At 43.5% G+C, this 13,581-nt stretch overlaps 1 protein-coding gene across 2 annotated transcripts in view; it reads right to left on the minus strand.

Moving 5' to 3' along the window:
- Positions 1-13,581, minus strand: part of mlxipl (MLX interacting protein like) — a 68,771-nt gene that overhangs the window by 31,689 nt on the left and 23,501 nt on the right. For both annotated transcript variants that reach the window (XM_061963131.1, XM_061963130.1), the window contains exon 8: positions 12,827-12,907. In XM_061963131.1, the coding sequence (XP_061819115.1) occupies positions 12,827-12,907 (81 nt within the window). The remainder of the gene's footprint in view (positions 1-12,826; positions 12,908-13,581) is intronic.

Raw genomic sequence — 13,581 nt, forward strand, 5'->3', positions numbered from 1 at the left:
AGACGGCAGTGGCAGAGTGAGAACCACGCTCCCTTCCCGACCCCCCACGAATTCTAGTCTATGCACACGGTACTGCAGCAGCACCAAGATCGTTTTTCGACACTGGAGAACAAGCTTGAGGCTGCCTTCACCAACCTGCTGGCTAGAATGGACACTATTACCCCGAGCATACCGTCTTCCACTGTGCCGGAACCGGGTGCTTGGCAGCCGCTCCCTGGAAACCCCTCATGTCTGGGAACCGAAGATTGCCAGCCCCAGACCTTTTGAGGGGGACTTTGAAATTAGATTTTTAGTCCAATGTGAGCTAATTTTCAAACACCAGCCTTCTCGTTACACATCTGATGCGGCCAAGATTGCGTTTATTTTGTCACTCCTTGCTGGTAGGGCTCTTAGGTGGGTCACAGCAGCAGTTGACCGGAACAATGGGCTGGGCACCCTGCCTTCCGCTAGGAATTCCGGGTCGTTTTTGACCACCCTGTGGATGGGGGACCGCCGCCGCCCATCTCCATTCCATTCCATCCGCTCTGTCACCTTGAGTTTCGCACCCTGATGGTCGACAGCAAATGGGGGAACAAGGCACTCCTGAGCGCGTATAAGCGGGGACTCAGCAAGGCCATAAAGGACATCTTACCAGGACCTCATCGTGCTGGCGCTCCAGATGGACTAAAGGCTGATCGAGCGAGACGCGGAACAAGCCCACAACATAGACACCAGACCGGCATTCGTGGTGGCACGGACTTCCTTAAACTCCACTCATATCTCCAACGCTCGCCCAGCTAACCAAACCGGCATGTACCGACCTATATCACCCCTGTGCCGGCCGGAATGGAGGAGCCTTTGCAGCTAGGCAGGTCACGCCGAGAGGCGGAAAAACGCGAGAGGAGATTTCGGCAGCGCCTATGCCTCCACTGCGGGTTGGCATGCTATCCTGAACTGTTCCGTGCGGCCAAAAGGGCAAGGCTCACTAACAAGTTGAATCCTAGTGAGCCACACCTCCGTTCTCCAAGCCAACAAGGACCCTGGCATTATTTTCCTTGCAACCCTGTCCTGGAGCTCAAAGAGTCTGACCGTTGGGGCCTACCGAGATTTGGGGGCAGACAACAGCCTCATGGACCGGGAGTTTGCTCACCAAGCTGGTATCACTCTTCTTCCCCTGAACATCGCTCTACCGGCACAAGCCCTGGACGGACACCCTCTCGGGCCCATAACCCACCATACGGAGCCCTTATCCCTGACCCTATCGGGCAACCACACTGAGACCCTCAGCCTCTGGGTTCTGGACGCCCCAATGGCCCCGTTGGTCCTGGGCCGCTCATGGCTCCGGAAGTACGACCCCCATATTTCTTGGTCCACAGGGAAGATCTTGGCCTGAAGTACTGCGGGGTTCTATTTCGTGGGCAAGAAGGACGGCTCGCTATGTCCCTGCATTGACTACCATCAACTGAACAACATCACGGTGAAGAACAAATATCCTCTACCCCTCCTGAGCTCTTCCTTCGAGCCCCTCGCACCTGCAACCATTTTTAGTAAACTTGACCTCCGAAATGCATACCATCTCGTACAAATCAGGGAGGGAGATGAATGGAAGACAGCATTCAACACGTATCTGGGTCACTTTGAGTATAAGGTCATGTCATTTGGACTAACGAACGCCCCGGCTGTCTTGCAGGCATTAGTCAACGACGTTCTGCGGGACACGCTGGATCGATTTGTAGTAGGTAGTCTACCTTAATGATATTCTTGTCTTTTCACAGAACCTGCAGGAGCACCAACAGCATGTCCGTCTGGTACTACAACGCCTACTTGAGAACCACCATTTTGTGAAGGCTGAGAAGTGTGAGTTTCACTCTCCTTCGGTGGGCTTCCTGGGCTACATCATCGAGAAAGGGCACATCAGAGCCGACCCCAAGAAGGTCGAGGCGGTGATGGAGTGGCCCCAACCCACCATCCATACGGAACTAAGGCGCTTCTAATGATTTGCTGGATTCTACTGGTGCTTCATTCGGTACTCCAGTAAGGTTGCTGCTCCTCTTCATGCCCTCAGCTGTACACTCTCTCTTTTTCAGTGGACCAAAGAGGCCAATGTTGCCTTCAAGAGACTAAAGGACAGCTTTAGCTCCGCCCCTGTTCTCATCCACCCCGAATCGGACAATCTGTTCACAGTAGAAGGGGATGCGTCTGATTCCAATATCGGGGCGGTACTCTCCCAGCGCTCCGGGTTGGATAAGTTGCTACACCCATGTGCCTTCTTTTCCAGATGCCTCTCTCCAGCAAAAAGAAACTACGATGCTGGGAACTGTTGGCTGTTCATGAGGCACTGACAGAATGAAGACAGATCCGTTCCTGGTCTTGACGGATCACCGCAACCTTCCAGCAGCTTGGCTGAAGAGAGATCATCGTCTTCACAGAGTCGTAAGCAATGTCTTGATGACGAGCTGAGCAACTACAGAACCCAGAGACTTCAGAAGAAGTTAACTTCCTCATCCATAGCTCAATAGGACTTTGAGCTCAAACGGCAGTTCTACCGACGACAGGAAGAGACGGACTGGAGTTTTTGGCAAAGTATGGACTGTATCACCTCAAACATAGAACTGTTGGTGAGACACATCACACAGCCTAGGCTACAGCCTGTACAACCACCAAACCTCACAGACCCCAATGTACACACATTCATCAACATGCAACCCTAACAATGGACATTACTCAAGACACCCACCCACACCACTGACTACACCACAACACTACAGGCCTATCTATTACCAAAGGAGTCCATAAGAACATCCATCTGAACATCCATCTGCTCCGAGCTCTCCAATAGATGACTTTACTTCTCTGTGAAGTTGTGTAGTTTAATTTGTAAACAATTTGCTGTGCACTTCTTAAGTGCACAGCAAGGGAAGGGATAGTAGTTATTTTAGAGTTGGGACACGATGGACAGAGAATCCTTTAATCATCTTTATTGCTGAAAGGTAGATGTGAATGTGTGCGTGTGTGTGTGTGTGTGTGTGTGTGTGTGTGTGTGTGTGTGTGTGTGTGTGCGTGTGTGTGTGTGTGTGTGTGTGTTCTAAACAAATAGAGAAAAGAGGAAAAATTACAATCCAATTATATACTCATTAATATGCAGCAATATACATGTATATGCATACATAGTATAACATAATATAAAGGTGTGCATAACAACAACATATATACTGCATTTAACTATGCATGAACTTCAAACAAGTTTCTAAGCTTCAGAGCCATACATGGCGATTATGTGGTCTCTGTCGCCATCTAAAGGCCAAACTCCGCCATCGCAGTTGCAATAACGTTAAATCAGTGGTTCTCAAACTTTTTTTGTCACCCCCCACTTTGGACAAGGGGGAGTTTTCAAGCCCCACCTGCCCCCATCGCCCCAACAGAGCGCTAATGCCAAGCTTTAACATTTTCAAATTTATTGAACATCAAGTTGTATACATTCGAACTCAATAACATAAAATAACATTAAGTTCAATAATAAATAAAATAACTGTGCAGCTGTGGTATAACTTGCATCAAGTTCAATAATAAATAAAATAACTTCCATCAAGTTCAATAATAAATAAAACAAAAGTGTTATAACTTGCATCAAGTTCAATAATAAATCAAAAAAAGTGTTATAACTTGCATCACGTTCAATAATAAATAAAAAAAACTGTTATAACTTGCATCAAGTTCAATAATAAATCAAAAAAAGTGTTATAACTTGCATCACGTTCAATAATAAATAAAACAAAAGTGTTATAACTTGCATCAAGTTCAATAATAAATCAAAAAAAGTGTTATAACTTGCATCACGTTCAATAATAAATAAATAAAAAGTGTTATAACTTGCATCAAGTTCAATAATAAATCAAATAAAAGTGTTATAACTTGCATCAAGTTCAATAATAAATCAAAAAAAGTGTTATAACTTGCATCAAGTTCAATAATAAATCAAAAAAGTGTTATAACTTGCATCAAGTTCAATAATAAATCAAAAAGTGTTATAACTTGCATCACGTTCAATAATAAATCAAAAAAAGTGTTACAACTTGCATCAAGTTCAATAATAAATCAAATACGGCGTGGCGCAGTGGGAGACTGGCCGTGCGCAACCCGAGGGTCACTGGTTCAATCCCCACCTAGTACCAACCTCGTCATGTCCGTTGTGTCCTGAGCAAGACACTTCACCCTTGCTCCTGATGGCTGCTGGTTAGCGCCTTGCATGGCAGCTCCCTCCATCAGTGTGTGAATGTGTGTGTGAATGGGTAAATGTGGAAGTAGTGTCAAAGCGCTTTGAGTACCTTGAAGGTAGAAAAGCGCTATACAAGTACAACCCATTTATCATTTATTTATCATTTAAATAACTTGCATCAAGTTCAATAATAAATAAAAAAAAAGTGTTATAACTTGCATCAAGTTCAATAATAAATAAAACAAAAGTGTTATAACTTGCATCAAGTTCAATAATTAAAAAAAATGTTATAACTTGCATCAAGTTCAATAATAAATCAAATAAAAGTGTTATAACTTGCATCAAGTTCAATAATAAATCAAATAACTTGCATCAAGTTCAATAATAAATCAAAAAAAGTGTTATAACTTGCATCAAGTTCAATAATAAATAAAACAAAAGTGTTATAACTTGCATCAAGTTCAATAATAAATCAAAAAAAGTGTTGTAACTTGCATCAAGTTCAATAATAAATCAAAAAAAGTGTTATAACTTGCATCAAGTTCAATAATAAATAAAACAAAAGTGTTATAACTTGCATCAAGTTCAATAATAAATCAAAAAAAGTGTTATAACTTGCATCAAGTTCAATAATAAATCAAATAACTTGCATCAAGTTCAATAATAAATACAATAAAAGTGCCACTTTGCAATCTTTGCAAAAAAAAAAGGAGGAGCTATGCATTTGGCAAGACAGGGCAAGTGACAGCACTTTCCCCCAGGAGAGCCACCTTGCTTCACTGTGAAACAGCACGGCTGTATGATCAGCTCCCATTTCCTCACACAGTGCAGAGAACAGTCGCGCTTTCAGTGGTCGTGTTTTGATCAAATTTACCGCGCTCACAACATGTTAAAACCTCATTGAGTTCGGGGCTGAGCTGCCTTGACGCGAGTGCTTCCCGGTGAATGACACAGTGTGTGCCCATCAGATTTTTGTTTCTCTGCAGGCGCTGGCTCTGGCTCGACGACCTTTGAGGTGCGAGTCACAAATGTATATATTTGTGTAATTGTGATCCACACATTAGCCTGCTACCCATCCGCGCGAAAGTTTGTTCCGCTTAGCCCCGCCCCCATTAGTTACTGTTGCTATGTCTGTCAAACTTTCGCTCGTACCGAGAAATATAAAGCCTACAGTAAAAATAAGTACCGGTAATTTCCATTTATTTATATAGCGGATTTCACAGACAGAATCACAAAGTGATTTACAGTGTTTATAGAAAATGAAAGCATAGTAAAAAAAAAAATCTAAGAATATAATAATTAAAAAAAAAATGTTAAGTGAAATTTCCTCCCGTTCCTCGCGCCCCACCTGTCATGTCTCTATTCCCCACCAGTGGGGTGCGCCCCACACTTTGAGAAACGCTGCGTTAAATGAACTACACGTGAATGTAAACGCCGTCAACGAGACTAATTATCTCTCAATTGACCCAAAGACAACTGAACTTAGCATACGATGCACCAAACATTTGCAAAAGTAGCAAGACACGACATTCAGTTCAAGTGCTGTAACAGTATGTGACAAAACTTACATTTAGTCGTCAACGCACAAAAGGCTGGCTGCCACCATTGATTGAAACCGGTTATTCTGACAAAGACGTGCTTTAAAGGGGAAATGACGTCACAGATTGACCTATCAATTTAAAGACACAGGAACATTACAAAACTGGTTAAAGGCACACAATAGGCTTTCGAAACTTCTCTTCAGTGTGAAGAACTGCACTTTACTACATTGTAAATAATTTGCTGGGCTTTGTGTGCCTTTTACATTTGTTTGCAGTGTTGCTTTGTGTGCAAGTTCTTAAATTAAATTTAACTTATCTGAACAATATCCACTGTTGTGGTATTTTAATTAACTATAATCCGGTGTGCTGTGGGGCCCTTTTGTCATATAATCATACCTGAGCCATCGTAAATTAATCAAATCTTTAATGGACATATGAAAGTAAATAATGTGATAAAGAACATTTTACAACAATCAATCTCGGGATATAGATATCTGGTCAGGACACTCCTCACTCTTTTGCCTTCACCTTCATTGTCCATTCTTGCAATGCTTGGAGGCTGAAATTGGCGGCAACCACTGACTGCTCGTTTAGCGGCTCCTTCATGGCTTCACAGTAGTTATGGAGTACAAAACACATGCAAACACAACAAATGGTAGGTCAGTCTTGTTAATGTCCATGGGGCGGGAATACCCAAAGTATTGTTGTTGTGGGTTGACTCCACCGTTGGGGTATTCTTTCATGAGGTTATGGCATCAGAGGATAAGCTGGGTCACCCAAAAGAAAAACAGGGACTGGATCTTCGTCTTCCAGCAGTTGTTTCGGACACAAGGGGATGGTTCCATCTTTCAGCGGTGCTAATAGCGGAATTACCGAAGATGCGGGCATCACGCACGCTGCCTGGCCATCTCACAGTCACATCCATAAAGCAATACATGTAGTCACACAGCACCTGTACGTAGTAAGAGTACCTGCCCTTTCTGTTGATGAAATCTGTCGAATTACAGGGCATCTTCTTGACCTCTATATGCGTGCAGTCAATTGCACCCAAACACTGTGGCATACCATGGGCTTGATGGAAATTTACCACAAGATCTTGAACTTCTCCCTCCGTTTTTGGTGACTTTATATACTCTGGAAACTAGACGTTGAGTAATCGCCATACTTGCCAACCCTCCCGATTTTCCCGGGGGACTCCCGAATTTCAGTGCCCCTCCCGAAAATCTCCCAGGGCAACCATTCTCCCGAATTTCTCCCGATTTCCACCCGGACAACAATATTGGGGGCGTGCCTTAAAGGCACTGCCTTGAGCGTCCTCTCTCACCTGAAAAGGAGACTATTATATATGTGTCCGTTATCCATAGGTTTATCTATAACTCATAAAGTAGGCAGGCACGGAGCTATTCCTCAGCGTGTGTTTATTCCAGCCGGCACGTTAATACACTGACACACAACATCCGGATTCCCATCATGCATTGCTTCAAAACTACGGCAAGTAGTAATGTCCAAAAACATAACAGAGACGAAGCAGAAGAACGAAGAAGAGACATGGCGACGACGAGTAAGAAGAAGTACGCTTGCAAGTTCCAAAATAATTGGAAAAAATAATTTCAGTTCATCCAGGACAGCTCGAAGGGGAAGGGGTATGCTGCCTGCACATTTTGTAGATCAGACTTTTATGTGTGTGTATATGTGTAAATAAATGAACACTGAAATTCAAGTATTTCTTTAATTTATATATATATATATATATATATATATATATATATATATATATATATATATATATAAATATATATATATAATGAAATAAAATAAATTTAAAAAAAAAATATATATATATATATATATATATATATATAGCTAGAATTCACTGAAAGTCAAGTATTTCTTTTATTTATTTATTTATTTATATATATATATATATTAGGGCTGGGCGATATGGCCTTAAAATATCGCGATACACGATATATATCTCGATATTTTACCTTAGCCTTGAATGAACACTTGATGCATATAATCACAGCAGTATGATGATTCTATGTGTCTACATTAAAACATTGTTCTTCATACTGCATTAATATATGCTACTTTAAAACTTTCATGCAGAGAAGGAAATCACAACAAAAAAAAAAATCACAATTTTTTTCATACGGTGTTGATCTGGAAATGTTTGCCTCTGCATTTTGATGGTGTGGGCGTGTGGCACTGAATGAAGATGTTGACTGCGGAGTTTTAAACACTCTTCATTCTCGAGCAGGGGACTTTTCAAATGATGCATTACTTTTTCAAGTAATGCTACTTTTTATAGCAACGCTTTCGCCCCACACTTGACAAATTACGGTTGTCTGTTCGACATATTCCCACTTGAAGCCAAACCACCGCCAGACGATGGACCCCCTGCTGTTTTTTGGGGAATTAATTATTCCTTCATTTGTTACCAGATTCGCACCTTCTTTCGCTTGTATTACCGCTAGCATCACAGCTAACGTTACCCATGCTGCTACCTCTCTGCTGCGCGAGGGCGTTTGTGACGTATGACGTGACAGTATGTGACGTGTGTAGAAGCTGCGCTTGCTGTCTGTGAAAAGGAGACACAGGAAAGAGTGAGGAGAGCCTATAGTGTATTGCCATCAGCTAAAAGCAACTGCGTGAGAACGCATACTCGAATATCACGTAATAGTCATTTTCTATATCGCACAGAGACTAACCCGCGATATATCGCGCATATCGATATATCGCCCAGCCCTAACACATATATATATATGTATATATATATATATATATATATATATAAAAGAAATACTTGAATTTCAGTTAATTCTAGCTATAAATATACTCCTCTCCCCTTAACCCCCCATCTCCCGAAGTCGGAGGTCTCAAGGTTGGCAAGTATGGTAATCGCTCAACATACATCGCAGACAATAACTGATACAGTCTGCTTTGCCAGTCCAAACGCATTCGCTGTTTTCCGTAGTCTTCCCTCGTCTGCCAGGTAATACAAAGCACACGCAGAAGCCCACATTCTTGTCGTCTCTCCTTCGACAAATGGACAAAGTTTTTCGGTAAGTAGAATCACAGCTGACCTCAACATTCGAAAGATCGCTTGCCATTCCTCTGGCACAACACACTCATTGACAAACATATCCCACCAGGCTGCCGTTCTTCCAGGCTTTATCCAAAACCATCGCTCAACATTGCTATGTTGCCGTCTGAGATGTATTCTATCCAAAATAGTTGCAATCGCGCGTTTCCTTCTCTGAAGGTATTCATGTGTGATTTCCACAAGCGCCTGTACATGTAGAAGGAGAAGAAACACGGGCATGTCTGGATGGCCTGCCTCCATCTTTCTAGTGCAGGGGTCTCAAACTCAATTTACCTGGGGGCCACTGGATGCAGAAACTGGGTGAGGCTGGGCCGCAAGAAAATATTTCTTTAAAAAAATCTAACATGCACTTTTTAATGAATTCACCTTCTTTGAATGGGGGGTGGGGGGGGGGGGGTCCAGTGCACCACAGTTTTGTATTGTCGCCGCTCCTTCGGCGCAGTGCTTCGGAAGCTACCTGACCGCTAGTCTTCCCCGCCCAGATTGTTTACAGTGGCGCCCGGGGCGGGAGCGAGCAGGCGGGCGAGCAAGGGAGGCAGGGAGGAAGGGAGGAAGGGAGGAAGAGCGCGTGCGGGTGTCGTGGAAAAGCGGCAAAATGTTTCTCTGCTTGCATCACGCAAGTGACGTCAATGCATACTTGCCAACTTGAGACCTCCGAATTCGGGAGATGGGGGGGGGGGGGGGGGGGGGGTTTGAGGTGTGTGTGTGGTGGGGGTTGAGGTGGGCAGGGTTGGGGGGAGGCGGTGTTGGGAATAACGGTGGTGTTTTTGTCGCCCGGAAGAGTTAGAGCTGCAGAGGATTCTGGGTATTTGTTCTGTTGTGTTTATGTTGTGTTACGGTGCGGATGTTCTCCCGAAATGTGTTTGTCATTCTTGTTTGGTGTGGGTTCACAGTGTGGCGCATATTTGTAACAGTGTTAAAGTTGTTTATATGGCCACCCTCAGTGTGACCTGTATGGCTGTTGCTCAAGTATGTCTTGCAGTCACTTGTGTATGCCTGCAGAAGCCGCATACAACATGTGGCTGGGCCGGCACGCTGTTTGTATGGAGAAAAGACGGCGCAATGACAGATTCTAGAGGACACTAAAGGCAGTGCCATCATGGCACGCCCTCAATATTGTCGAGAGCCATATACCACACTGTGATTGGTAGATTCCTTCAGCTCCGCACACAACGCTGTCAAGTGCCATTCATTTAAAAATCGCGGGCCGCACTAACATTAAACTTTCATATTAAGGTGGGGGCCAGAAAATAACGTCTCGCGGGCCGCAATTGGCCCGCGGGCCGCGTGTCTGAGACCCCTGTTCTAGTGGTTACCTCCGAGTGGAAAACGGTTGTTATGAAACCCCACACAGGAAGTGATGTCTTTCTGACGTCACTTCCGGTGTGGGGCTTGGTCTTTCTGGCGTCACTTCCTCTCCGATCTCCATTTATAAACGATCAATGAGTCCACACCGAGCTAAGAGCTGGAAATTCAAGAAATACACGGCACACTTACCCGTTTAAAAAATTATCCAAGGAGGGGAACCTTAAACGATGGCTTAGTGTGGCTGACACGGGGTTTAGACTAAATAATTGTTTGTTTAAGGATTTATCTGGCTTAATATGGACTTGGCCTTAGCCTCCAACAATTAACACAAGTTAGAAACATTCTGGTCACAGAAGGTGAATGAAATGCTTACTTGGAGGATTCTGACTATTTGTGGACTGCTCATAGTCAATCCATAGCGACAATACCTCAATTTTAAGGAGGGGAAATTACACTTCAACAACTGTCGTTGGCTTTGACTGTTAGGTTTGCTCGTTTGCATCAAAACAGTTGTTTTTCTCACTACGATAAGGCAAAACCATCCTTTCCCAGGCACATACTCCTGGTTTTTGGAGTATAAATATTTGGGGTTTTGGCACCAGCTGCTGGATTAGATCTGACCAATCTAAGTCTATGAGCACGAACTGATGAAGCCTACTCGGATGAGCGACGAAACGTATTCTAAGACAGACCAAACAGTCCAGTTGCAATCAATTGACTGCCCTGAGATGATAACCAGGAAGCACAGTAGATGGCATACTCCATCATCAGAAAGTACACAAAATTTACATGTTTACTTCTTTGTTTCATCAATAATGTATTCAAACCAGTGGCATTTTTAGGGGAGCTAAAGGCTCCCTAAAATATTCTTAAACCCCCTAAAATTACAAATGTTTCCCTTTTTTTTCTTTTTAACAAAATAGTGCCAACATTTTTAATATGAAGTAGCCAGAATGTGATTTTTAATAGTGATAAAAGCTTTTGAAAGACCCTATTAAGAGACACAAACATTTTCCTCACCAGGGCCCATCTTTGGAGCCAAGTCTGGAGGTGGGGATCAATGGCGAGCACCTGGTGGCCAGACTTTCCCCCCATGTGAGTTGGGTGGCAGTCGAAAGCAGGGACCTTAGTATCCGATCCTTGGCTATAGACGCATGCTCTTGGGATGTGGAACATCAACTCTATGAGGGGAAAGGAGCCTGAGCTGATGCATGAGATGAAGACGTTCCGGCTGGCACCTCGATGCACAGCAATGGCTCTGGAACCAGTCCTCTCGATAGGGATTGCACTCTATTTTACTCTTGTGTGGCAAACAGTAAGAGGTGACGAGCGGAGGTGACAATACTTTTTGCTCCCCAGCTCAAAGCCGGTATGTTGATAGTTTAACCCAGTAGAGGAGAGGGTAGGACGACTTCTGGGTGGTGGTTTAGGTCATGACTGTTACACCAAACAGCAGTTCAAAGTACTCGTCCTTTTTGGATTCACGAAAGTGAGTACTGGAGGGTCCTCCCTTTGGTGATTTTCTTCTTCTGCTGGGGGACTTCAATGTTCACAAAGGCAACAACAGTGAAACCTGGAGAGACGTGATTGGAAAAAACGGCCGCCCTTATCGGAACACAGTGATGTTTTGTACCTGGACTTTTGTGCTCAACACAGAAACACCATGTTCAACCATTAGAGTGTTCATGTGGGCACCTGGCATCAAGACAACCTGGGCTGCAGTTCGATAATTGATATGTCTCTTGGGAAATATTGTGGGGAGTGCTCCAAGAATACCAGGGTGTACCAATACCAGATGGTCTGATTGTGGCGGTCGGGTACCTGTATGAATGATGTCACGGCTTGGTCTGCTTTGCCAGCATTAAGTTGGACCCGTTTATTGCAAGGGTTGGACTCCGCCAGGGATACCCTTTGTCACAGATTCTGTTCATAACTTTGGGTATTGAGGGGATCCGCTTTGGTGGCTGCAGGATTATGTCTCTGTTTTTTGCAGATGATGTTGTCCGGCTGGCTTCATCTGGCCGTGATCTTTAGCTCTCACTGAATCGGTTTGCAGCTGATTTTGAAGTGTCTGGAATGAGAATCAGCACCTCCAAGTCCAAGTTCGAGTTCTTGCCCAAGAAAGGGTGGAGTGTGCCATATCGGGAGATCCTCCTTCATGTACTTTGGGGGCTTGTTAATGAGTGAGGTAAGAGTAGCTAATATGAACCACAAGCGCACTGGTGCAATGTCTGTAGTGATGCATACTTTGCATCGGTCCGTCGTGTTGAAGAGGGAGCTGAACCGGAAGGCACTGCTCTCCATTTACCAGTCGATCTACATTCCTATCCTTACCTATGGTCATTAGTTTTGGGTTGTGACCGAAATTACAAGATCACAGGTACAGGCGACCGAAATGAGTTTCCGCCGTTGGGTAGGGGGCTTTAACTTATAAATAGGGTGAGAAGTTCTTGTAATTCGGGATTGTTGTTATCCTTTTTTTAAAGTGAGAATCAATAAAGGACCGAATTGTTAAGCAGAATCAAAAATGGAAACGGCTTCATAAAAGTCCTATTACGGTAATCCCCCTCCCTAGGTGTATGTGCAAATATTTCTGATATCTCAGAAGATATACATGTCACAAATATCATAATATTCTGACCTTAGATGTAAATATCTGCATACAGTAGGAAGTACCTGGTATGTCCATAAAGTCGTCCAAGTTGGGCTGCAGAGGCGTCAAGCCCGGTTGAATCATGTCAGCATTAGTCGTGTAATCTGAGGAGGAAGACAATTTATGATTTATACATTAGTGTGTTTATTTATTAATGCATGCGATTAACCACAAACAATGATCGTATTAATCATGCATGAACACCAACTAATCAGGTCATGTATTCCACAAAGGTTGAACCGATGCAACCGTACTCCTGTGAATCTTTTTCATTTTCAACATTTGTCACTTTTTTCCAGGGGTTGCAACCATAAAAACAATATTTAGCAAAATTCACATATGCAATATTACTGTACTAATGGTGAAAAAATATATGTACTCCTACTACTATACTACTATACTACTGTTGAAGAAACATGCAACATTTTGAGCAGATGAAGAACAATCGTGGTGTGTCTGATTGCGGCGTGGCTCGGTTGGTAGAGCGGCTGTTGCAGCAACTTGAGGGTTGCAGATTCAATCCCCGCTTCTGCCATCCTGTTTCCTTGGGCCAGACACTTTACCCACCTGCTCCCAGTGCCACCCACACTGGTTCAAAGTAGCTTAAAGATGTAGGTAATGGGTTTCAGTATGGAAAGTGCTTTGAGTCGCTAAAGAAAAGTGCTATATAAATAAACTTCACTTCACACTTTACTGCACTACTGTGCTAATATACTACTGTAATAATGTACTACTGTACTACTGCATTAATGTACTGCTTAAATAATGCACTAATGTA

The sequence above is a fragment of the Nerophis lumbriciformis genome, linkage group LG09, assembly GCF_033978685.3.
Source record: "Nerophis lumbriciformis linkage group LG09, RoL_Nlum_v2.1, whole genome shotgun sequence".
NCBI classification, from domain to species: Eukaryota; Metazoa; Chordata; class Actinopteri; order Syngnathiformes; family Syngnathidae; genus Nerophis; species Nerophis lumbriciformis.